This window comes from Rhinoderma darwinii, chromosome 3 (assembly GCF_050947455.1).
Source record: "Rhinoderma darwinii isolate aRhiDar2 chromosome 3, aRhiDar2.hap1, whole genome shotgun sequence".
Classification (NCBI taxonomy): domain Eukaryota; kingdom Metazoa; phylum Chordata; class Amphibia; order Anura; family Rhinodermatidae; genus Rhinoderma; species Rhinoderma darwinii.
The window spans coordinates 248,359,134-248,386,760 of NC_134689.1; the positions used below are offsets into that span (position 1 = coordinate 248,359,134).

Genomic DNA, 27,627 nt, shown 5'->3' on the forward strand with positions numbered 1-27,627 from the left:
CCCCCAAAATACTCCGTGTGAACATAGCCTTATGCTGCATAAAGTTTGTTTTTTCTGGGGGGAGGGGGGACATCTCATACCTATAGGCACAGCATAGTACTGAAGAGAATAAGTCTTGTCTTCCGACAACCCATTATACGCTTGTTTATATATTTTATCATTTTGCCACTGTGACCCTCTTTTCCCTGTTAGCTATTGCCATGGCGAGGCGCTGTAAAATTGTGCACATGCAAAATACCCCTGCCTAAGTAACAATGGCCCCCTCTCTGTGACATTATTCATTTTGGAGTCAAGGAACTTGATAAACTGAAGTAATTCCTAAAATGTGTTGCTTAACTAAGCAGAAATATTTTATTTTAACTCTCTCTATGTCTCTCTTTATTAATTGTAACATACAATATTTAAAATAACACATGCAATAAAGCTAATATAATGCAATATATATTTGTTAATGTCTTTATCTTCATTCCATTTCTGCTAAATTTTTGATTAAACTGCAATTTTGGATGTACAATCTGCTTTCTTAGCGCCCCCTTGTGGCTCCATGAAGATTTGCTTGGATGTGTCAATTCAGAGGGAGTGTCTTGTCCTTATTGATGCACAGGGAAGCACATCAAACATGCACAGATGATCTGGAGGCAAGGAGCTGCCAGCACTCAATGAAAACCACTTTAACCCTTCAATAACAGACCGAGGACGCGTTCTATGGCTTCTAATGGATGTTTCCTGAGGGCTTGCTTTATGTTGCTGCTTTGCAGAAGCTCCCTTATGCAGCCGGTGCCCCTTATTGCCCCAGTGTAAATGCCAATGCCTATACTAGGTAGCCCTCCTGCTCCTCCCTGTGTGATGCATTTCAGGAGGCCAAGGATCCCTCATCTATCATGGGCAATAAGCAAACTATATTTACTGATGAACAGTTAGATGCCTACCAGGTAAGGTGCAGCACACTGTCATCTGTATGGATGTATATTATATGGGCTGTGTGGTGTATTTTATGAATATGTATATATATATATATATATATATATATGTGTGTGCTTTTGTTTTTCTCAGCATACATTATGTACTGTTGAAATATACTATATAATAAATGCTGAAGTAAAGGAGTGTTGTATTTACTGTGTATATTATATTTTATATTTTCTTCCTTTTTACTCATAAATAGTGTGATCACCCTGAATATTGTATGAGAACTATCTCCAAACTCCATTAAGTTGTTGTGATATTGGAGAGGAAATGATATCTTACTGTTGTGTGACTCACATGTATGATCATTGCTGGTGTTGACATAAATCCTCTACTACGGGGATGGCAGAAGAACATTGAATGAGGCAGTGGCCAGTAAAACGGTATGAAGGCCGTGGTGATTGTGGTGCTTTGTGTCAGCCGCATACATGGAGTATGGCAAAAAGATGGCATGGCAAAAATGACGTTTATGGTCCAAGATGTGAGTTTATGGACTAGGTTGAGGCCTGTTCACATCACCATTTGGGTTCAGTTCATCGGTTCCTCAGACGGAAAGGTTGAACGGAAGCCGAACGTTGATGTGAACAGGCCTTTAGGGTAGCAGTTTGGAGAAAGTTTAAAGGACAGTACTTGTATGGAGAGATCGATATGTGGACTGCTGATATCCGGGATTGGTAAAAAAGAATGATGCTTTTTCTTGGAAAAAGGGATCTGATGAAGGATCATTTATATAATGGTTTACGTTAAATCATATTTATTCCTTAAAGTTACCCTATCACCTCTCCTGACATCTCTGCTTTAGTAAATAATTGTTTCTTGTAATTATAATTCTGGAATGTATTTTCTTAGAACTCTACGTTGTCCCGTCCTCTGTTATTCCTCCTAGAAATGAATAAGTAAATTGACAACTGAGTGTTCGGCTGGGTTCACACGACCATGTTACGTCCGTAATGTACGGAACGTATTTCGGCTGGAAGACCCGGACCGAACACAGTGAAGGGAGCCGGGCTCCTAGCATCATAGTGATGTACGATGCTAGGAGTCCCTGCCTCACTGCAGGACAACTGTCCCGTACTGTAATCATGATTACAGTACGGGACAGTAGTTCCACGCAGAGGCAGGGACTCCTAGCATCGTACATCACTATGATGCTAGGAGCCCGGCTCCCTGCACTGTGTTCGGTCCGGGTCTTTCGGCCGAAATACGTTCCATACATTACGGACGTAACATGGTCGTGTGAACCCAGCCTTACTATTCACCTTGTCAAAGGGGTGTGTCCCTACAGTCTCTCTGTCAACACAGATTGGACAGTGTCAGTCTGTATAGGGACACCACGCCCCCAAATGGTAACACCCAGTTGTCAATTTATTCATACATTTCTAGGAGGAATAACAGAGGAACGACACAACGTACAGTTCTAAGAAAAGATGCTGCAGAATTCGTTCATGGGGAATACAAGTATTTACTAATACAGACATGTCAAAAGGAATGACAGGTCCTCGTTAAACAACACATTATAGATATCCTATCTCTCATCTGGCCTTATCTTCTATAGGGTTACAATCTAATCTGGAAACTCCTTCTACAGTCCAGAGCAGAGATATCCTTCGCCTCTCTGCTCTGGAAGGCTGTTACCATCTTTTGAAATCAATGAATACCCAGTAATTTCAGTGGGCACCACCATGTAATGCTTAAAGAGGCAGTTTTTTTTATGATTAGTTACCTATCCTCCCTATATATATATATATATATATATATATATATATATATATATATATATATACTCGGCGAGTATTACCTTATTTAGTTATTCCTTTCTATCTAAATTCTTCTCTTTAGTTGGGTCATGTGACCTCACTCTGACCTGATAAAAACTACAGCAGTTACTGTAGATAACAGTCAGCCTCTTCACTTCCTTATTTACAGACTGTACCAAACAGGTTTTCACAGAGGGGATACAGAAACAACTGTCACTAACTACTGATCATCAGTCACATAACTATCATAGTTATAATGATGGAGGTCGCAGCTCAGCCTTCTGACTTATGAGGGCTTATTCAGACGAATGTATAATTAGTCCGTGTGACGGCAGTTTTTCTAACGGCTGTCACAAGGCTGCATGTATTTCTATGGGGCTGTTCACACGGCTGTTGTTTTAACGGACCGTGTGAAGGGCCCGTAAAAAAAATAGGACATTAAGATTTTGGGATTCTATTTTTGTCAGTTTTCACGGATCCCTCTATCAACTCAAGTCTATGAGGAATCCGTGAAAACGTGTTCTACTGGGGCGTGAACCGGATATGAAAAACGGCAGTTTTTCACGGACGATTTCGCACACATTCGTCTCAATATAACCTAACTGTGTGACAGTTGTGTCTGCTCGTCGGTGGTTAGTAACATAAGGTTCTGTATCCCCTCTGTGGGGAACCTGTTCGGTACAGTCCATAAATCAGGAAGTGAAGAGGCTGACTCTCAATTACATTACACACTGCTGTAGATTTTATCAGGTCAGAGTGAGTTCACATGACCCAACTAAAGCGAAGAATTCATATAGAATGCAACAACTAAATAAGATAGTATTCGCTGAGAGTGTATATATATATATATTGGTGGGATAGGTATCTAATGATAGAAAAATAAAAAACCTGGAGTGCTTCTTTAAATATCCATTGACATTGAACTTTTATATTTGGGTTTTACTGGCCGCTGATCACTGGGGGTCCCAGCAGTTGCAATTCTCTATCATTTATTACCTGGGGAACCGCGGAGCTGTGGTCCAAATTGGACACCATCTTTAGGCATGGCTTGCAGCACAACTCTTCGTCCTTGTATTGTGAAGCCTGAGAGGCCATACTGTACAACCTGTATTTTGGCTTAGTATGAAGAGAGGGATCACGTCATTTGTTAGACATCGAAGGACAAATGACGCACACAGTCTACTTTTTATTATCATCAGCATCTTTATCTTAGAATAGTGGTTATTGTAGGTAAGGGGAGTGATAAGTGTGGCTAAGGGCCTGTTCACATCAGCCTTGCCCTTCCGTTGAGGGGTTCCGTCTGCGGTTTCCGTCGGGTTAACCCCTCAACGGAAATGTAAACTGAAACCTTAGCTTCCGTTTCCTTCACCTTTTGTTCTCCAGAGTCTCTGAGATGAGTAATTCAGGCCTGTGCTAAGGATAAGATGGCACGCTGTGTATATATATATATATATATATATATATATATATATATATATATATATATATATATATACATACATACATACATACATACATACATATACACACACACACACCCATATATATATATATATATATATATAATGTGTGTGTATATGCATGTGTGTGTATGTGTGTGTATATATATATATATATATATATATATATATATACAGTGTGCCATCTTATCCTTAGCACAGGCCTGAATTATTCATCCCAGAGACTCTGGAGAACAAACCTGGAACTCTAGACAATGATAACATATCCTACAGGGCATTCTGACAGCCTCTTTCCCCATCCCCCACTAGTCATTAACCCTGTGGCTGCTAGTGATGTACGTTAAATAACGCTACGCATGGCACAGTAATATCTATCCTAGTAATGACACCATTGAGACATGCCCTGCTACAAAGGCAGAGAGGACTGAGTGTTAGGCCGCATTCTGCCATGTTACAGCAATCTTAAAGCCGTATTCAGATTCCATAAAGCACGCTTGATTTTTGTCTTTACAATGTTGCACTATTATTACTATTATGTATTTTTTTGCCTTCATTTCTATCGCACCACCATGTTCAGTGCAGAGCTCTACATAGAAAACACTTTTATTTGTCTCTATCCCCAATAGGTTCACAACTTAAATTCCCCCTCTCTCTCACACGCAAACAGTCTAGGGGCAAATTTTCTTGAAAGTCAATTAACCTATGAAGTACAGTGGGGTCTAAAAGTCTGAGATCACTAATCACAATATGGATGGTTGCTGGTAGGGACTCCACGAGTCTATCATGATATCTGTATGATTTTAGAATCCAGAGTATCTTGTGGTGTTACTGAATGCTCCTCTTTCTGACTCTTCAAGTGCCCCCATAAATGTTTGACAAGGGTGAGGTCAGGTGTCTGTGGAGGGACGTTCATGACATTCAGCTTTTCTTGTTCTACTTTAATTTTCACCAAAATTTGGTTAACCATTATTTTGTAGCAGTGAAGACCCTTCTGTACAAAGACCCAAACCAGAGGATTTAGCATCTCTCGAAAGAATGAAGTCCAACTCATGGGCAGGCAAAACAACCTAAGGGTATGTTCACACGCTTAACAAAAAACGGCTGGAAATACGGAGCTGTTTTCAAGGGAAATCAGCCTTTGATTTTCAGCCGTTTTTCAAGCAAATTTCGTTTTTTGCAGTGTTTTCTACGCCCTTTTTTGGAGCTGTGTTTTTTATTGAGTCAATAACAAAGCTGCTCAAAAAACGGCTCAAGAAGTGACATGCACTTCTTTTTACGCGCCGTTATTTGGAAATAAGGCATAAAATAACGCCCCGTTGGAACAGAACACTGTTTATCCCATTGAAATCAATGGGCAAATGTTTGTAGGCGTTCTGCTTCTGATCTTTCAGCAGTTTTTCGGGACGTTCACGGCCCGAAAACTGCTGAAATAAGCCTGTGTGAACACACCCTAAGGCCTCATGCACATGACCGTAGCCATGTGCACGGCTGTGATTTTCGGGTCGGCCGGCCACGGAGTGTCAGCCGCGAGCCACCCGCAAATCGCGGGCTGTGCACATGGCCGCGGCCATTATTTTCAATGAGCCCGGACCGCAGAACACGGCCGTAATAAGGCTTGCCCGCTCTTTCTGCGGTCCGGGCTCCGGGGCCATGCACGGACCGTGGAAACCACGGTCGTGTGCACGGCCCCATAAGAATGAATGGGGCCGTAATTCTCCTGTGGATTTTCGGGGGAATTGCGGCCGCAAAAGCACATTCGTGTGCATGGGGCCTAATACTTAAATGTTTGACTATTGGTTTGTTACACTGTAGCATCAATCTGCCTACGTTTCATCTTCTTACATAAACTCTTTCTGTTACTGCCGTGAGTGTCTTAGCCCATGTCAATCGTTTGGCCTTGTTTTCCCCCTGAGAAAAGGTTGAGTGCCATACAGGGCCGGCACAAGGTTTTGAATGCCATGTAGTGGCGAGGCATAGGAACCATCTATTCCTGATGGCTACGGATGCCTAGGAGACAAAACTCAGGGGTCTGTCTGCTGCTCGTAGCAGGCATAGATTTGTTAGAATTTGCACCATTTTTCGTCTTTAGAAATGATAAATATGTTGGGAACTTACTGGCCCTGTCCCCACTTTTCAAAAATGGCAAGAGGAGAGAAAAGTTGCAAATATGGCGTGCGCCACAATTTGTAACTTTTTTATGTCAGAAAAGTGACATAAAGCTGATAATAAATTCAACTCTTTCTTCTTTCATTGTTCTCTACAGGTGCGAATCCTGCTGCAATGACTGCAAAGTCACTTGGCATTTTCTCTCTTTAGGACTTCCCCAAATGCGCCAAATTAATTGCGCCTCTTAGTAAATGTGGCGCATTTCACTCTGACGTACTACAGCTTGAGACTGGTGTACGAAATGCCAGTCTAAAATACCCTCAAGTCTCTAAACCAAACTTCATGTCTCTAGTTCCAAAGTACAGTTATACAAAAAAGTAAGGACACCCTATGTAAAGTTTTTAATTTCTAACATACTGTATGTAAACATATCAATATTTGATTTCCAATCGCACAGTATATAATTATTAAGGCGATGTGATTGAACAAAAAATACTAACAAATTGACTACGCAAATTAATTTAGTAATCAAAATATTCAAATATACACTACCGTTCAAAAGTTTGGGGTCACCCAGACAATTTTGTGTTTTCCATGAAAACTCACACTTATATTTATCAAATGAGTTGCAAAATGACTAGAAAATATAGTCATGACATTGACCAGGTTAGAAATAATGATTTTTATTAGAAATAATAATTTTCTCCTTCAAACTTTGCTTTCGTTAAAGAATGCTCCATTTGCAGCAATTACAGCATTGCAGACCTTTGGCATTCTAGCTGTTAATTTGCTGAGGTAATTGGGAGAAATTTCACCCCATGCTTCCAGAAGCCCCTCCCACAAGTTGGATTGGCTTGATGGGCACTTCTTGCGTACCATACGGTCAAGCTGCTTCCACAACAGCTCTATGGGGTTGAGATCTGGTGACTGCGCTGGCCACTCCATTACAGATAGAATACCAGCTGCCTGCTTCTTCCCTAAATAGTTCTTGCATAATTTGGAGGTGTGCTTTGGGTCATTGTCCTGTTGTAGGATGAAATTGGCTCCAATCAAGCGCTGTCCACAGGGTATGGCATGGCGTTGCAAAATGGAGTGATAGCCTTCCTTATTCAAAATCCCTTTTACCTTGTACAAATCTCCCACTTTACCAGCACCAAAGCAACCCCAGACCATCACATTACCTCCACCATGCTTGACAGATGGCGTCAGGCACTCTTCCAGCATCTTTTCAGTTGTTCTGTGTCTCACAAATGTTCTTCTGTGTGATCCAAACACCTCAAACTTCGATTCGTCTGTCCATAACACTTTTTTCCAATCTTCCTCTGTCCAATGTCTGTGTGCTTTTGCCCATATTAATCTTTTCCTTTTATTAGCCAGTCTCAGAAATGGCTTTTTCTTTGCCCCTCTGCCCTGAAGGCCAGCATCCCGGAGTCGCCTCTTCACTGTAGACGTTGACACTGGCGTTTTGCGGGTACTATTTAAAGAGGCTCTGTCACCAGATTTTGCAACCCCTATCTCCTATTGCAGCAGATCGGCGCTGCAATGTAGATAAGAGATTAACGTTTTTGTTTTTTTAAAAACGAGCATTTTTGGCCAAGTTATGACCATTTTTATATTTATGCAAATGAGGCTTTCTAAAGTACAACTGGGCATGTTTAAAGTAAAAGTACAACTGGGCGTGTATTATGTGCGTACATCTGGGCGTTTTTACTTCTTTTACTAGCTGGGCGTTGTGAATGGGAGTGTATGATGTAGAACGAATCAGCATCATCCACTTCTCTTTGTGCACTGCCAGACGCTGGGTGTTAACGGACACAGCGTGTTCTCGAGAGATCACGCTGTGACGTCACTCACTTCCTGCCCCAGGTCCTGCATCGTGTCGGACGAGCGAGGACACATCGGCACCAGAGGCTACAGTTGGTTCTGCAGCAGCATCGGCGTTTGCAGGTAAGTCGATGTAGCTACTTACCTGCAAACGCCGATGCTGCTGCAGAATCAAATGTAGCCTCTGGACCCACAAATGGAATGCTCCAGATTATCAACTAGCTCAAAGGAAGGTCAGTTTTCTAGCTCCTCTAAACAGCAAAACTGTTTACAGCGGTGCTAACATAATTGCACAAGGGTTTTCAAGTGTTTTCTAAACATCCATTAGCCTTCTAACACAGTTAGCAAACACAATGTACCATTAGAACACTGGAGTGATGGTTGCTGGAAATGGGCCTCTATACACCTATGTAGATCTTGCATTAAAAACCAGACATTTGCAGCTAGGATAGTCATTTAGCACATTAACAATGTACTGAGTGTATTTCTGATTAATGTAATGTTATCTTCATTGAAAAAAACAGTGCTTTTCTTTAAAAAATAAGGAAATTTCTAAGTGACCCTAAACTTTTGAACGGTAGTGTATGCCCTTTCCTTCAGTGGTAAATTAGGGACACCCTACATTTATCTCTACCTTAGGCCCCATGCACACGACCGTAAAATCGCCTGTGATTACGGACCGTAGTTACGGTCTGTAATTACGGGCCCATTCATTTCTATGGCCGAAGGAAACTTTCCCGTATGTCTACGGGCGGGCGTCCGTGCCATAGAAACATGCCAAAAAAAATAGGACTTGTCCTATTTTTTAATTTTACGGACCGTGCTCCTATACTTTATAATGGGAGCACGGCCCATAAAAATGGCCGGCCGTGCCCGTAATTACGGGTCGTGATTACGGGCACGGTCGTGTGCATGAAGCCTCAGGGTGGATTCGCATGGGCCAGTAGTGGGCTGCACGGTCAAAAAGTGCGTGGTAAAACGGAATTCTGTAAAAGAAAGAACGGTCAGTAACTTTAAAATCACAGCAGGTTTTGCTGCACGTCATTTGACCACGCTGTATAGTACCGGCCCATGTGAATCCACCTTAAAAGACTTTAGAATGAGGTGCGTCAGATCATGTTCAAATATTTACAACCTTGTTCGAGAAGATCTTAAAGAAATGTCTCATAATTAAATCTCCGATATTTAGGCTAGGGCTACACTGAGACGTTTTGTAGTCCTACTGATTGATGTTAACTATTGAGCTAAAGCTGCAGTCAACATGAATACATTGAGTTACAATCAATCTTGTGGACTTCAGCTGTCACGCAAGAGTTAAGTCAATTTGTAGCTCTGAAAAAAGTCTGGGTCTAAGGGCAGATACAGACGGACGTTGCGTTTTTGCGCGCGCAAACAACGCTGCGTTTTGCGCGCGCAAAAACCATTTGACAGCTGCGTGTGTCATCCGTGTCTGATGCGCGGCTGCGTGATTTTCGGGCAGCTGCCATCATAGAGATGAGGCTAGTCGACGCCCGTCACTGTCCAAGGTGCTGAAAGAGCTAACTCTTTCAGCACCCTCGACAGTGAATGCCGAACACAATATCGAAAAACCTGTTGAAAAAAAAGAAAAAGTTCGTACTTACCGAGAACTTCCCGGCCGTTGCCTTGGTGACGCGTCCTTGGTGACGCGTCCTTGGTGACGCGCCTCTCGACATCGGGCCCCACCTCCCTGGATGATGCGCCAGTCCATGTGACCGCTGCAGCCTGTGCTTGGCCTGTGATTGGCTGGAGCTGTCACTTGGACTGAATTGTCAGTCCCGGGAGGTCAGACTGGAGGAAGACGCCGGGAGTTATCGGTAAGTCAGAACTTCGTTTTTTTTTCTACAGGTTCATGTATATTGGGATCGGAAGTCACTGTCCATGGTGCTGAAACAGTTTAACTCTTTCAGCACCATGGACAGTGACTATCTCCTGACGTCGCGTACCGATAATTTTTTTGCCGGGTTCGGCCAAAACGAGTTCGGCCGAACCCGGTGAAGTTCGGTTCGCTTGTCCGGCTTCGCTCATCGCAAAGACACTCCGTTTGGATGTTCGGAAACAGAAAAGCACGTGGTGCTTTTCTGTTTACATTCATCCTTTTGACAGCTGGTGCGCTGTTTCAGTCGGTTCGCACGGAAGTGCTTCCGTGCAACCTGCGTGGTTTTCACGCACCCATTGACTTCAATGGGTGCGTGATGCGCGAAATACGCAGAGTTATTGAACCTGTCGCGCTTTTTGCGCAGCAGACAAACGCTGCGCAAAAAGCACGGACTGTCTGTACTGCCCCATAGACTTGTATTGGTCCATGCGTGCAGCGTGAAAACCAAGCGGCCCGCACGGACCGAATACACGCTCGTGTGAATCCCCCCTAAGTCTAAGAGCTTATTCAGACGAACGTGGGGAAACTCGGACAAGAAAAATGGCAGTTTTTCACGTTCGCGTTGCCCCCATGCGGGTGCGAGTCCCATTTTCACGGATCCTCATAGACTTGAGTCTTTGGGGGATCCGTGAAAACGGAAGAAAATTGGACATGTTCTATTTTTCAACAGACCCATTGAAATACATGCGTCCGTGTGACGACCGTTGTTTTAACGGCCGTCACACGGACGTATTCGACGTTCGACTGAATAAGCCCTTAGTTTGGTTTGCTCTTTGTTGAAATGTGTGCTAACGTCATGCCTAGATCTAACGCCTTCAGAAAAAAGTTTACAGATGTGAGGGCGGATTTACACAAAAGTTTAATACATCCGTGCAACGCGCATGTTTTTCACGTTTTCCACGGACCTATGCTAGTCTATGGTGCAGTGCAGACTGTCAGTGATTTTTGCGCAGCGTGAATCCGCTGCGTAAAACTCATGACAGGTCCTCTATTTCGCCGTTTTTAGCGCATCACGCACCCATTGAAGTCAATGGGTGCGTGAAAATCACGCATGCCACACGGAGGCACCTCCGTGGGACGTGCGTGATTCGCGCAACAGCAGGCAAACTATGATTGCAAACAGAAAAGCACCACGTGCTTTTCTGTTTACAAACATACAAACAGAGTGTCATAATGATGGCGGCTGCGCGAAAAGCACAAAGTCGCGCACCTTATGGTCATGACACACAGAGCTGTTAAGTGCCTTTTGCACACGCAAAATGCACACGCTCGTGTAAATCCGCCCTCAATGTGTCTAGAAGGGGTTTAAAAAGTTTGTAAAACAATCATTCCACTTTCCAGTAGATCATTACCCAAGTCAAGTTGTCCCGGCAAGTTCAGCGCAAGAGCCAAACGCAAGATGCTAAAAGAAGTCTGTGTATTCAAACGTTGAGGCTGAGGTGTGGAAAAGTGCACTGAAGAAACACATGCATTTTACAGTGATCGGGTGCGTCTTTATGCGGTAATGGGGAAAACGCACCAAATCACGGTATAAACGCATGAGGTTTTTCTATGAGGTTTTTTTTATGTAGTTTTACCCCCAACTCAACAGCAATGTCTGAATACATCCTAAGGGTAGAAACACGCTAGGCGGATACACTGCGTAAAACTACACAGCGTATACGCTCTGTAACCCGCAGGGAATTCTGTCTGAAAAACCGCACCAAATTGTGGTGCAGTTTTTCGGGCGGAATATCTGCTGCGGAAATCCTGCAGCAATGAAAAAGAAAAGTTTATACTTACCCCAGCCGTAATCATGGCGACACGATCCTCTCTCCTGAGCGCAACCTGACCTTCTGGGATGACCGCTGCAGCCTTTGTTTGGCTGAAGCAGTCACATGGAATGGAACATCATCCCAGGAGGCCGGGCTACACTCAGAAGAGAGGATCGTGTCGCCATGATTACGGCTGGGGTAAGTAGAAGCTTTTTTTATTCATTTGAAATGAAAAAAAATTGCACTTTTTTGTGTCGGAATTTCATCATTTCCGCTGCAAAAGTCTCTCATACCGCTCGTTGTTGCGGGTTTTACCTCCCATTGAATTCAATGGGGAAAACCTGCAACAGAAAAAAACAGTGACTCCGCAGCATAAATTGACATGCTGCGGCTTAAAAAAAAAAACGCACCGCAGGTCAATTTATGAATGTTTTCTTTGGTGGATTTTTACGCTGTGTGTGGATGAGATTTGTTCAAATCTTGTCCACACTGCTGGTACTGTATTATGATGCAGGTTTTCCACAATGAAATCTGTTGGGGAAAATCCGCAGTGTTTACGCTTAGGGTATGTGCACACGATGAGAGGCTTTTACGTCTAAAAAGACATTGTTTTCAGGAGAAAACAGCTGCCTCGTTTCAGACGTAAATGCTCCTCCTCGCATTTTGCGAGGCTTCTCTGACAGCCGTAAATTTTGAGCCGTGCTTCATTGAGTTCAATGAAGAACGGCTCAAATTACTTCTGAAAGAAGTGTCCTGCACTTCTTTTGCCGAGGCTGTATTTTTACGCGTTGTCGTTTGACAGCTGTCAAACGACGACGCGTAAATGACAGGTTCTCTGCACAGTACGTCGGCAAACCCATTCAAATGAATGGGCAGATGTTTGCCGACGTATTGTAGCCCTATTTTCAGACGTAAAACAAGGCATAATACGCCTCGTTTACGTCTGAAAATAGGTCATGTGAACCCAGAATTAGGGTATGTGCACACAGTAGCAGGCTTTTACGTCTGAAAAGACAGACTGTTTTCAGGAGAAAACAGCTGCCTCGTTTCAGACGTAAAAGCTCATCCTCGCATTATGCGAGGCGTCCGTGACGCTCGTAAATCTTGAGCTGCTCTTCATTGACTTCAGTGAAGAACGGCTCAAATTAAGTTGCAAAGAAGTGCCCTGCACTTCTTTGCTGAGGCAGTCAATTAACGCGTCGTCGTTTGACAGCTGTCAAACGACGACGCGTAAATTACAGGTCATCTGCACAGTACGTCGGCAAACCCATTCAAATGAATGGGCAGATGTTTGCCGACGTATTGTAGCCCTATTTTCAGGCGTAAATCGAGGCATAATACGCCTCGTTTACGCCTGAAAATAGGTTGTGTGAACCCAGCCTTAGTATCCCTAGAGACTTGCTGCACCAGGACCTCGGCAAGAAGGAAATGGCATATCTGTGAATTTTTTTGTTTAGTAGATTATTCCAAAGTCAGTTTGTTAGTGATTTATGTACAATTATATTACCTTTATTTTTCTATACTGTTAAGATCAAATATGTCCACGTTGCAAAAAAAACAAACAAATATATATGTGGTGTCCTTACTTTTTCACGTAACTGTATGTCCAAAATATAGATAAAGATATTCCTAAAATAAAAAGTGTTCCCTGTAAGGTGAAGTGGTGAGAAGCGGGACTGGTAGAGAGAGATGGTAATCCTTGATTAACCCCTTAGTCACCAGCCTAAAAATGTTATGCTGTTTGGCTAATAAGAGCGCTGAAAAAATACACTGGGCTCATAGTTATGAGTCTGCTGTATTCATGAGGAGAGTAATCCCATATCATACAGTCAGCTGTATTCTTTCAGTGCTCCTCTTAGCCAAACGGCACAATATTTTTTTTTGTGCCGTTTTGGCTAATTAGGAGTAGGCCTGTAGCTGCAATATGCTGTCCTGACATACATGTTTAGGAAGCAAGATAATTTGTCATTGACCATTATCCAGTTGGATTTGAAATGCATCAAACGCTTTGCTATTTCTATTAGTTGCTATTCTGACAATCTGGAACATATACGGTACCTAAAAAGGACTATTAAATTATCATTTAAAAGGAAAAGGTGAATGATTGTTTTCGAATAGTGGAACTTAAATTTGTTTTTTGTTTTTTTGTTATCTCTATGGCATAGCGTACTGCAAAAATGATGCAAAAAATTTTAATAGTGCCTTAGGCCTCATTCCAACTTCAGACTTTTTCTTCAGTGTACTAGCCTTCCGTTGTTTTAACGGAACCGTGCGGCCGTTCCGTCAAAAATAGGACAGGTCCTACTTCTGGCCGTTTTTGACAAAACAGTCTCGGCCTCTGTAGATAATGCCGCGCACTGCCCTCTGTAGATAATGCTGCGCACTGCCCTCTGCGGATAATGCCGCGCACTGCCCTCTGCGGATAATGCCGCGCACTGCCCTCTGCGGATAATGCCGCGCACTGCCCTCTGCGGATAATGCCGCGCACTGCCCTCTGCGGTTAATGCCGCGCACTGCCCTCTGCGGTTAATGCCGCGCACTGCCCTCTGCGATTAATGCCGCGCAATGCCCTCTGCGGATAATGCCGCGCACTGCCCTCTGCGGATAATTCCGCGCACTGCCCTCTGCGGATAATGCCGCGCACTGCCCTCTGCGGGTAATGCCGCGCACTGCCCTCTGCGGGTAATGCCGCGCACTGCCCTCTGCGGGTAATGCCGCGCACTGCCCTCTGCGGGTAATGCCGCGCACTGCCCTCTGCGGGTAATGCCGCGCACTGCCCTCTGTAGCTACTACCGCGCACTGACCCCCTGTAGATACTGCCACAGCCCCCCTCTAGGTAGTGCGACACAGCCCCCCTGTACATAGCATCCCCCCTTCCTGTAGATAGTGCCACTGTAGGGGACCACTCCAGGAGAAGTTCCTGACGTCCCTGTCCATATTTGGACAGTGACGTCAGGGACTTCTCCAGAAGCGGAATCCCCGGGCCACAGTGGCCAATGCTGTGGCCGATGATTCCGCTCCAGTAGAAGTCCCTGACTTCACTGTCCATATAGTGACGTCAGGGACTTCACCTGGAGCGGAATCACCAGCCACAGCTTTGTCAGGGACGGCTGTGACCGGGGATTCCGCTTCAGGAGAAGTCACTGTCCATATATGGACAGTGATGTCAGGGAATTCTCCTGGTGTGGAATCCCCGGCCACGGCTTCGGCAACGCTGCGACCGAGGATTAGGGATTCCGCTCCTACAGGGATAAAAAAATAAATCGTTCTCCTCCTCACATGCACTTCGCACTGTGAGGAGGAGAAGAGAGCGAGCAGCAGAAAGCACGGCCGTCATTATGATCACAAAAAATCGGCCGTATGAATAGCCCCGTTTAAAATATGTCCATCACACGGCCGAGAATCCCTGTCGTGTGAATAGGGCCTTAGCAGGATAAAATACTCCTATACTAGTTACATATAAGTGAATAGGTCTACATACATGAGATCACAGAAGGCAATGATCAGGGTATCATTATACGCTGATATTCTAACAAATTATTGATAACACTATCTTTATCTCTTTGCAAATTAGTTAAGAGGTCATCCATTGTTAGATGGCCTCTCAAATGCTTATTCTGTCCTCATGTACCAAACAAGATGGTGGGATCTCTTTCTACCTGCTGCCAAGATAAATTCCTGATCTATTTTCAGTTGCAGGTATGGTAAGATGGAGGATTCAGATTATCTGTTCATGAAACAGAATACCTATGTTGTTCAGCAATATAATAAGGGGATCAGATAATTAATCCTCCAATACTGCATGCCCAGGATTCAATAATGATTATTTTGGGACCTTATATATCCTGGTCTTTTAAGCTTTCGATGTTAGCAGAGTACCCAGAATAGACAACAAGTGGTTATTTTTTGGTTTTGTGGTTTTTATTCTGTACAGTTAGGTCCAGGATTATTTGGACAGTGACACAATATTCATGATTTGGGCTCTGCATGCCACCACATTGGATTTTAAATGGAAAAACTGAGATTCAATCGAAGTGTAGACTTTCAGGTTTAATTCAAGGGGTTGAACAAAAATATCCTGTGAAACGTTTCGGAATTGCAACCATTTTTCTACACAGCCTCCTCATTTCAGGGGCTCAAAAGTAATTGGTCAAATTAACCTCTTAACCCCTTAAAGACACAGCCTGTTTTGGCCTTCAGGACACAGCCGATTTTTTTCAAATCTGACGTGTTACTTTATGTGGTAATAACTTGGGAATGCTTTCACCCAGCCAAGCGATTCTGAGATTGTTTTCTCATGACATATTGTACTTGATGTTAGTAAAACAAATTTGGTTGATAAATTCAGTATTTATTTGTGAAAAACACCAAAATTTAGATAAAATTTGTAAACATTTTCATTTTTCTTAATTTAAATGTATTTGCTTGTAAGACAGATAGTAATACCACACAAAATAGTTACTAGTTAACATTTCCCATATGTCTACTTTATGTTTGCATTGTTTTTTGAACGTCCTTTTATTTTTCTAGGACGTTACAAGGCTTGGAATTTTAGCAACAGTTTCTCACATTTTCAAGAAAATTTCAAAAGGCGATTTTTTTTACAGGGCCAGTTCAGTTTTGAAGTGGCTTTGAGGGCCTTATATATTAGAAAGTCCCCATAAGTCACCCCATTTTAAAAAATGCACCCCTCAAAGTATTCAAAAAGTTTCTTAACCCTTTAAGCATTTCACAGGAATTAAAGCAAAATAGATGTGAAATTTACTAATTTCATCTTTTTTTGCCAAAATTATTTTGTAATAAAAACATTTAGTAACACAAACGGTTTTAGCCAAGAATTGCAACTCCATATTTATTACCCTGATTCTACAGTTTTTAGAAATATCCCACATGTGGCCCTAGTGTCCTCTTGGACTTAAACACAGGCCTCAGAAGCAAAGGAGCACCTAGAGGATTTTGGGGCCTCCTTTTTTTAGAATATATTTTAGGCACCATGTCAGGTTTGAAAAGGTCTTGTGGTGCCAAAACAGTGGAAAGCCCCCAAAAGTGACCCCATTTTGGGAACTACACCCCTCAGGAAAATTATCGAGAGGTATAGTTAGCATTTTAACCCCACAGGGTTTTTGCTAAATTTATTGGAAATAGTCTGTAAAATTGAAAATCAACCTTTTTCTAAAAAAAACTTAGAATTTTTAAATTTTTACAAGGAATAAAGAACCACAACCTTTGTAAAGCAATTTCTCCCGATTACGGCAATACTCCATATGTGGTAATAAACTGCTGATTGGACCCATGGCAGGGCTCAGAAGGGAAACAGCACCGTTTGGATTTTGGAGCACAGATTTTGCTGGAATGATTTTCGGTGCCATGTGGCGTTTGCAACGTCCTGGAAGTACTAAAACAGTGGAAACCCCCCAAAAGTGACCCCATTTTGGAAATTACACCTCTCAAGGAATTTATCGAGGGGTATAGTTAGCATTTTGACACACAGGTTTTTTGCTGACTTTAGTGGAATTAGGCCGTGAAAATGAAAATCTACATTTTTTCTAATAAAATGTTGACATTTTTTATTTTTACAAGGCATAAAGGAGAAAAAGCACCACAACATTTGAAAAGCAATTTTTCCCGATTACGGCAATACCCCATAAGTGGTCATAAACTGCTGCTTGAACACACGGCAGGGGTCAAAAGGGAAGGAGAACCATTTGGAGCTCAAATTTAGCTGGAATGGTTTTCGGGTGCCATGTCACATTTGCTAAGTGCCTGCGGGACCAAAACCATAGGAACCCCCCAAAAGTGACCCCATTTTGGAAACTAAACCCCTTAAGGAATCTATCTAGGGGTATAGTAAGCATTTAGACCCCACTGGTCTTTTCCAAAATTTATTGGAATTCGGCCGTAAAAATGAATATCAGCGTTTTTTCCACTAAAAAGTTGAATTTTTTTCATTTTCACAATGGATAAAGAGGAAAAAGCACCCCAACATTTATAAAGCAATTTCTCCCGAGTACGGCAATACCCCATATGTGGTAATAAACTGCTGTTTGGACACACGGCAGGGCTCAGAAAGGCAGGAGCGCTATTTGGCATGCAGATATTGCTGGCTTGGTTTCTGGGCGCCATGTCGCATTTGCAAAATCCTGAGGTACCAGAGTGCAGTAGAAGCCCCCAAGAAGTGACCCCATTTTGGAAATTACAGCCCTCATGGAATTTAACGTTTGCCTGGACATATGACAGAGCTCAGAAGTGAAGAGCAACATGCGCATTTGAGGTCCATTTTGGTGATTTCCACCGCATTGGCCCACAATTGCAGGGCTCTGAGGTCAAATAGCAAAACAAACCCCCAAGTAGTGACCCCTATTTTGGAAACAACAAATCTTGAGGCATTTTAAGGGGTGTAGTTTGCATTTTGCCCCAACAGATGTTTTTCCATCAGTAATTAATGCGCAGCGGATGGTGCAAAGTGAAAATTGCAATTTTCCGCTGATATGCCATTTTAGTGCACAATATGATGTGCCGTGTTTGTGCCACCGAAGACACACACCTCTTAAACTGCTAAGCTGGTTCCCCCGGGTATGGCGATGCCATATATGTGGACGTAAACTGCTGTTTGGGCTGTAAGGTTCAAAAGGGAGGGACACATCGGCACCAGAGGCTACAGTTGATTCTGCAGCAGCATCGGCGTTTGCAGGTAAGTCGATGTAGCCTCTGTCGCCTGGTGCCGATGTGTCCTCGCTCGTCCGACACGATGCAGGACCTGGGGCAGGAAGTGACGTCACAGCGTGATCTCTCGAGAACACGCTGTGTGTCTGTGCACTGCCAGAAGCTGGGTGTTAACGAAGAGAAGTGGATGATGCTGATTTGTCAGCATCATACACTTCCATTCACAACGCCCAGCTAGTAAAGCAAGTAAACACACCCAGATGTACACACACAATACACGCCCAGTTGGACATAACTTTAAACACGCCCAGTTGTACTTAAGAAAGGCTAGTTTGCATAAAAATGCTTATAACTTGGCCAAAAATGCTCGTTTTTGAGAAAAAAAAAACGTTACTGTAATCTACATTGCAGCGCTGATCTGCTGCAATACGAGATAGGGGTTTGAAAATCTGGTGACAGAGCCTCTTTAAGTTTTGTCTTAAGCAAGTGAAGTGAATGCTTGATCGGGTTGACATCTGGTGATTGACTTGGCCATTGCAGAATATTCCACTTCCTTGCCTTAAAAAAACAACTCCTGGGTTGTGTCACGATCTGTGGCTATGTGGACCCACTGGACCGCACCTGCATAGCGGGATAGCAGCTGGCCAAACAGTGTACCAAGTCAATGTATAGTATGTCACGATACCAGAATTTGGACTTTCGATACCGATACTTGGTGTAGTATTGCGATACTCGATACCAAAACGATACTTTTGCCAACAATAATAATAATTTTAAAAAAAAGTTCTTCCATTTTCTGATGTGAGGCGCGTGGTGTGATGAATTTTGAACCTCCACATGCCTCACATTAATAGTGATTAACCCCATCATGTTCCTCAGTCACTAAGTCATAATGGACAATGTTGGGTTAATGTGTGAGGTACATGATGGGGTTAATTACTATTAATGTGAGGCACATGGAGGTTCAAAATTTATAATACCTCGCGCCTCACATTAATAAGTGAAAGTAGTTTTTTTTAATTTTATAACAGCGTAAACATGAATGACGCTAGATATGTGTTATTACGGTTGTGACGATACCGAATATGTGTATATTTTATGTATCGAGACTTATTTAAAGTTTTTATTGTTGTGTATATGTGTGTGTTTTTTTTTTTGTTTTTTTTTTAATGTAACGTTACTTTATTTTTTACTTTTTATTTTTAAACTTTTAATGTACTGGCATATATTTATATGCCAGTTACATTAGCCTCTGTACTGATAGGTATGCCCTAACAACTGCCTCTGTACTAAGTATGCCATAACAGGACAGGGTCCTTCAACGGACCCTAGGCTGTCTGTCCATATATGGTATGGCCCTCGATCGCGTCACAGGATTTCCCTGAGACGCGATCCAAAGGGCATCTCCCCTTCTCATTTTCCCCTGAATGCTGCGGTCAGATTTGATCGCAGAATTCAGGAGAATAGCGGCGGAGATGAGAAGTTTCTCTGATCTCCGCCGTTAGAGCGAGGCTGCGGCTGTGTAATACAGCCATTGCCCCGTTCCTTAGAATAAGTGTGCGCGCGGTCAGCATGAGGTGATGCAGCCGGTGCTGCACTAATGAGTGCAGGCACTGAAGGCAGAGTACGGGAGTGTTTTGCAGTGCGCCCGCCATGTTCTGTCTTCAGTGATGCCGCTCATTAGTGAAGCGCCAGCTGCATCACCTCATGCTGACCACACGCACACTTTGCGCAGCCCTGCTCTCATACATTCATGTATTACAATACTGAGCTGTGCAGCCGCACAGCTTAGTATCGAAATACATGAAATAACGGTATCGAACCGTTTGAGGGTGCACGGTATCGAAACAGTATCGAAGTTTCGATGCATCGTGCATCCCTAGTATAGATATAGTCCAAGCACAACGGTACCTGTAGTTGTTCAGACAGTAATGGAGGCTCAACACAGACGGGACCTTGGCAGCAGACACCAGGCGTGGTGTAACACAGCAGGCGTGACCGGGGTCACAACACGACTCCAAGTTTCTGAGGCACAGGAACAAAGGTAGCATGGGATACAGGATACAGGTAGCAGGACAGGGGAACACTGGGAACAGGATAACACTATCGGACCATTTGCAAGACTAACACGGGTAAACACAACAACGTTCAGGCAATGAATGAAAGGCCAGAGCCCTTTTTATAGTCCAGGGTGATCATGGGCTAATTACAGATTTTACTCACGTGTGTGCACTAGCCCTATAATGCCGGGCGTGCGCGTGCACCCTACGGGAACCAGTGCAGCGATGCGGAAGGAAGTGAGTGCCGGTGTCTCTCAGGAGGGAGATACCGCCCGGCACCCACTTGTCCATGGGCGCGGACGTCGGGGGGCAGGTAAGCATGACGGTCCGCGGCTGTGGACATTACAGGTTGCTTTCGCAGTATGTTTTGGGTCGTTGTGCATCTGTACTGTGAAGTGACGTCCAATCAACCTTGCTGCATTTTCTTCAATCTGAGCAGAAAGTATATCCCTGAACGCTTCAGAATTAATCCAGCTGCTTCTGTCTTCAGTCACATCATCAATAAACACTAGTGACCCAGTGCCTTTGACAGCCATGCATGCCCATGCCTCCACCATGTTTTACAGAGGATGTGGTGTGCTTTGGATCATGAGCCATTCCAAGCCTTCTCCATACTTTCTTCCTCCCATCATTCTGGTACAGGTTGATCTTCGTTTCATCTGTCCAAAAAACGCTGTTCCAGAACTGGTCTGGCTTCTTTACATGTTGTTTGGCAAAGTCTTATCTGGCCTTTCTATTTTTGGGCTTGACTAATGGTTTTTACCTTGTGGTGAACACTCTGTATTTGCTCTCATGAAGTCTTCTCTTTATGGTAGACTTAGATACTGATACACCTACTTCCAGGAGAGTGTTCTTCACTTGGGTAGATGTTGTAAAGGGTTTTTTCTTCACCATGGAAAGGATTCTGCGATCATCCACCGCTGTTGTCTTCTGTGGACGTCCAGCCTTTTTGGAGTTCACAAGATCACCAGTGCGCTCTTCTTTTTTTACTTTGTTATTTTTTTTTTTTTTCAAGAATGTACCGAACTGTTGATTTGGCCACTCCTAACATTTGTGCTATCTCTCTTATGGATTTCTTAATTTTTTTCAGCCTTACGATGGTCTGTTTCACTTGCATTGAGAGCTCCTTTGACCTCATGTTGTGGGTTCACAGCAACAGCTTCCAAATGCAAATGCCACACCTGGAATCCACTCCAGACCTTTTACCTGCTTAATTGATGATGGATTAATGAGGGAATAGCCCATGCAGCTCATTAAATAGCTTTTGAGATAATTGTCCAATTACCTTTTGGTCCCTTGAAAACGAGGCAGCTACATATTAAAGAGCTGTAATTCTTAAGCCCTTCCTCAAATTAGGATGTGAATACCCTCAAATTAAAGCTGAGAGTCTGCACTTTAAGCCTATATTAATTATTTAACTCTATATTCAATATGTTTTGGTAAACCTCTAAAATGGCAAAACTTGTGTCACTGTTAAAATAATTGTGGACCTAACTGTATATACCATAAATAATCAACTACGCCCACAGGGCCAGCTACAGGTTTATGTGAGCCCTTGGGCAACACAGACTTATTAGGCCCCTTTGCGGGGGTACTCACGGCAGCAGTAAAATGGCACAAAACTTCACTTTGTGCCCCCATATAGACGTTAGGCTCAGTTTATGCTGCCATATATGTTAGGGCCCCAGATTGTACCCCCATTAATGTAGTGCCACACAGCCCCCTCCTCCCAGGTAGTGCCACACAGCTCCCTCCTCCTAGGTAGTGCCACACAGCCCCCCTCCCTGTAGGTAGCGCCTTTGGAGTTCCCTCTAGGAGTGTAATCCCCAGCCAGAGCATTGCCGATGCTCTGGCTGGGGATTCCGCTTCAGGAGAAGCCCCTGACGTCACTGTCCACATATGGACAGTGTTGTCAGGGGTGGCCTCAGAGCCATAGTCCTGGGCAGAGCACTACTAACACTCTGCCTGGGACTCCTGGTCTGCTCCTGACACCACTGTCCATATATGGATAGTGATGTCTGGAGCAGAGCTGAAGTCCCGGGCAGAGTGCTAGTAAAGGCTCTGCTCCGGTACTCAGGCTCTGGGGAAGCCCCTGACATCACTGTCCACATACGGCTAGTGATGTCCAGGGCAACCCCAGAGCCAAAGTCCCGGGCAGAGCGTGGGCACCCCCAAGGGTAGTGGACCCCGGCACTTGCCCGGGTTCGCCGGGTGCTGACACCGACTCTGTATGCCCAGCAAAGCCCTAATAGTGAAATTTGTCATTGCAGATTTTCTCTGTATCTGGGCCGCTCTGGCTGTCCCAGTAACAATGGGAAAGTATTAAAAAAAAAAAAGAAAATCCTAAAAACGGTCCTCATCAATCATTGTCATAGTGATTCACTGGAATATGATTTATCTAAATACAATGGCAGGTGTTGGATAATACAAATATAAAGTCTATTTTAGGTTTTCATTAAGTAAATACAAGAAAAACTGTAACTTGAAAAAGCCCAATTTTTTTTTTACTTCGTAGTATCACGCTCGCGGAAACCTGTGGGTCAAACGCGGCCACATTCACTTTCATTATTGCGATGCATGTAGCGCGACACAACGATCTTTAGCCGTGTGACCTGTGTAGCAGCCAAAGTTGCCATGTAGCCCTAGCCTAATCTGTGTCCTGTCCTGAAGACCTAAAATGCCTCGAACTTCGAGACCCTCTTATAATGCCTGAGGCCATTTCCTTGGACATTTACCAAAAAACCATGTACACTCAGCACTATGAAATAAGCTGCTCGAATATGATGAGCTGTTCTTTGACCAGATTATTTAACTCCGATTTTGCCCTTGCGGCACAATGTGTGTTCTGAGGATGGAAGTGATGGGATCTCAGTAGGATTGTGCTGTGATGAACGCGCTGTTGCTTCTAAGGTCACTCTGAGTTCTTGTTGCACTGCATGCATTTAACTTCTTGGTTTTTGGAAAGGGTCGTTACAAAGAGAAGGGCATTTGGAAGGAAATTAGCAATAAATCTATATTTTCATCATTCACAAATCTCCTGTCTGACTCGGATACAGTGCAGTGAGCCATGGCTCTTGTCCCCAAACGCACTTTACTCTGTATGCAAGTGTGTTAACCTCTTTATGGTCAGTTTTCTAGGAATACAAATTTAAAGTACGGCTGTGCCATCTTAAAAATAGTCTTACAAGAGACTGTGAATAAAGGGGGCATTCACTGTTAGGCGATATTCAGAAGAGCCTTGTAAAACTTGTCAGTTTTTCTTCCAGGGAAAACTGGCGATTTTACATCAGAGTTGAATCAGCATTGTGTCAGAGTGCGTTCCTTGTGTCACGTTTTTAACGTCCGTGTAGCATCAGTGACCATCAGTTTTTTACATCCGTAAAAAACAGGTTTTTTTTCAGCATCTCCTAGCAATCCACTATGCACTCGGACAACACCCAGATGTGAAAATTTCTGTCTGAATATGCCCTTAATGTTGTCATTTCAATCCGTTTTTCACATCCATCGTAATTAGTATAGACTGCCTCCAAATAAATGTAATTTTCTATTCAAGTAGGTTTTCCTACCAGAGGCATTGATGGCATTTTGATATGTCATGAGTGTTTCATTGGTGGGGGTCAAACTGCTGGTATACCCTAGAATCAGTAGAGTAGTGGGTTTGTGTTGGTATTATTTGAGCACAATGAATAATAATAGCAATGTTATTTATATTCTGCATGGCAGTATTTTTGGGGCATCGTATGGCACTATTATTTAAGTACTTTATCATCGTATTTGGCATGTGCTTTACCCTGGTACAAAGCTACTGTATGTTTATGTTTTGATGTATGCCACTTCTGTTCAACTGTTTGTCCACAATTGATTACCAGATGGCATGCTTGATTCTAGATGATTGGCAAAATTAACTAATCTTTACTGTTTTTGGATAAAGAAATATTAAAAAAATAATACTATAATATTTCTCAATAATGTGTAGGTCTTAGGGACTGTTCACACCTGCATCAGTGTTTCTGTTGTTCTTCTACAACTAAAATACCAGAAACGCCAGTTCCATTACATTACAGATACCATCTCCACCCGATGGAACCCATTGGCTTTAATGGGATCCATCTTCCATCTGGTTTTCGTAATGGTGTCCATGGTTTTACTGGAAACAATAGTGCAACATGCTGCGCTATTGTTTCTGGTATTTTCGTCCGGATCTGACGGAGGCCCCTAACAGAGCCTCCAACGCAGATGTGAACAGGCCCTTACTGGGGGAGTGTAGCATATTAATAAAAGTTACAGTGCTTACCAAGTCAGGACGAGAGAACTGAAAGAAAAAGGTTCTTTAGGGATGTCAACAGTTTCTGATCTCCCCAGTATCACAATGGTAAGGGCTGGAACTATTTTGAACCCCTCCCTCACACTGCTGAATGGGAGTATCGAGAGTTTTTCATGATGCCAAGCTGTCGGGCAGTCTCTCATATGCAACAGATAGAAAATAGGACAGTGGCATTTCAAGTAGTAGATTGCTATAACCAATGGGCATATATTACAATCTGATACTGACTAAGCAAACACTCGGCATTTCCTCATTGTATAGTGATTTGTTGTAAAAATGGGTGAGAAACAAAATGTTTGTTTGCTATATTTGCATCCATTTTAGTCCAGTATTTAGGTTTCCCCAATAAACTTCTGCACTCACCCCTATGTATAACGTATGTATTTATTTTAGAACACAACTCCTCGGGAAGCACAGTTCAAATGCATTTTTTGTGAATTAATACAAAACCTTTTGTTTCTCTATTAGGACTGCACTTTTTTCACACGGAAAGAAATTCTACGGTAAGTAACAATGGTTGTCCTGTGGATATGCCATGAATGTCCGAAATGGGAATACCCCTTTAAGTGTTTCTCCACTTCCCCATGGGCAATTAAAGGGGAAGAACCAATAAGCGGGTCCTGCTGCCCTTTTTCACCTAGAAGGGATGGGGATAAAAAAGTATCGTGTCCTTAATGTCTCAGACAGGGTGCATGTATATGTGGGGGTGTGAAGCAGCTGCAAAGTGGGGCCCCATTGGGATGTTAGCTATGCAGCCCACTTTTTTTCAATGTAGGCCTCTGGGTGCAGCATATACAAAATGGAGGCATGGGGCAGACATAGTGATCATGATAGAAAACAACTTTCTGGGCAGAAAAACACGAGGGGGAAAAAGAGCAGACCGTTCAAAATCAGCCTCCGAATTCCTGAAGATTTTTTTTTTCTGCTAGCAAAAAAACTCCATGTGAATAGGGCCATAAAGTGGTTGTGCTGCTTTCCTTCGTGATTGTGGACAATACCTTTCTGGGGTTTACTACTTACAAATGACCGATTTAATGATGTCTGAATCAGCTAATATATGTTAACAGTTCACAGCAGATGTTTATGGGTTTCTTTCAGGTTACACGGAAGGTTCTATGAACTGGCTCCTAATATGGTTCCAATGGATTATACAGATGACCCCGATATCAAACTACCCATGCAACTTATTATTAATATGCCTGAACTAATGGTGAGCTATATCCGCCAAAACATGATTAAATACCATACGAGATAAGAATATAATGTTGTGATGTCATTTCTCATACAGGTTTTATTGCGGAGACAATTTTACTAGAATGTTTAAAGGGTTGTCCACTACCCGACAACTGATCACCTATCCACTAGACAGGGCAACGGATGTCATTGCAGAGCATGCAATGTACGGAGCCGGAAGCCGTTGGCTCCGTAAATTCATAGCGGTCGTGCTGCAGCTCGGCTGCTATTCCGTGACCAGAACTATTTGCTTCCGGCATGGACATCTCGTGCCCAGAGGCAGCCGGAGCGGGTGATCGGTGCAGGTTCCGGGTGTCGGACCCCACAGATCATATACTGATGACCTATCCGGTGGATCGGTCATCAGTTGTTTGGTAGTGGAACTACGGAATAAATCCATAAAATGTATCCGTGACACTGATTTCATGTCACAGATTTGTCAACATGTTTTACATACCATTAACACAAAGGGTCTTCCTATAATGATTTTGATATGCTTAATACTATTATGTATGCATAATGGAGCTTCAGTTTAAGATAATAAATATTGACTAGTATACAATATAAAGCTTTCTAAAAAAATGTCTACCGTTACAAAGTTCAGCTGAAAAGCCTATGTTTAATCAAGCAGAAAATGAAGGGAAAGGAAATATAAATAAATGTTATGGGATATTGACAGGTAGTATTATCCTATGTTTGACCAGTCCTATAAGTGATGGAAAGAGAACTGTCACATATTGATAGATATGCATTTCAGGGATTACTCTGCCGACACATGAAAAGCAGCACGTAGAAACCTATATACCAGTGTTCCACCTAGTGCCCTTTATGCTGTAAAACCAATAATGGTTCCTGGAAATGTACCATGGACCACTGCAAAGTAAATGATAAAATGGTGTGACATAGCAGCAACTTTTACTTCAGCTTCGAGAACTCCCATTGTGTAATATTTTTGAAGCGTCATTGAGGCGTTAACACTTTTAGTAAACCTCCAGTAATGTATTAGGGAATTAGAATAGAAAGTTGTTTATGTCTATTCTATTAAATGTATTCTTTTTTTTTTTTTAACATGCTGAATAATGATGGGTCATGTTAAAATTGCAGCATTACTACATCTGGCGCACCACCCCAAAGTTTCCCTGTGGGGAGAATATGGGTGACAATTGCATGATTGCCAACCATGTTATGCCAACGACTTTTACCCTCCTAGGGAAACATTGACGTCAAGCAAGAGTTGCGATATTGCTGTGCTTTTACCACAACTCGGGGGGACCCTATGTAGCAGTGAAGCCATAACCAAAAATTTAATTTGTGAAGCGTTAACTTTAAGACATAACGATGAAGAATATAAATCATATGTATCCTAGTATGCAGCGCTATTCTTCTTGTCAGAACGATGTAAGCCACGACGAGACCCAGACAGACCTCATTGTAATTCAGTGGGGTTCGTCTAGAGCTGGTGGTTATAAACGAAAGCCACGATGCCGATGTAAACAGAGCCTTAAAAGAAGAACAGCTTTTCTGACAGGTCTGTATTAGGGCCTGTTCACATCATCGTCAAGCTTCCGTTCATCGGTTTCGTC

The 27,627-nt window shown here is 43.0% G+C and overlaps 1 protein-coding gene across 1 annotated transcript in view; it reads left to right on the forward strand.

Annotated features, from left to right (window-relative positions):
- Window positions 1-572: 572 nt before the first annotated feature.
- The window catches only part of CIB2 (calcium and integrin binding family member 2), a 41,568-nt gene continuing 14,513 nt past the window's right edge, over window positions 573-27,627 (forward strand). Inside the window, exons 1-3 of the mRNA XM_075855145.1 lie at window positions 573-932; window positions 25,280-25,314; window positions 25,910-26,021. Coding sequence (XP_075711260.1) covers window positions 882-932; window positions 25,280-25,314; window positions 25,910-26,021 — 198 coding nt within the window. The 5' untranslated portion in view covers window positions 573-881. The remainder of the gene's footprint in view (window positions 933-25,279; window positions 25,315-25,909; window positions 26,022-27,627) is intronic.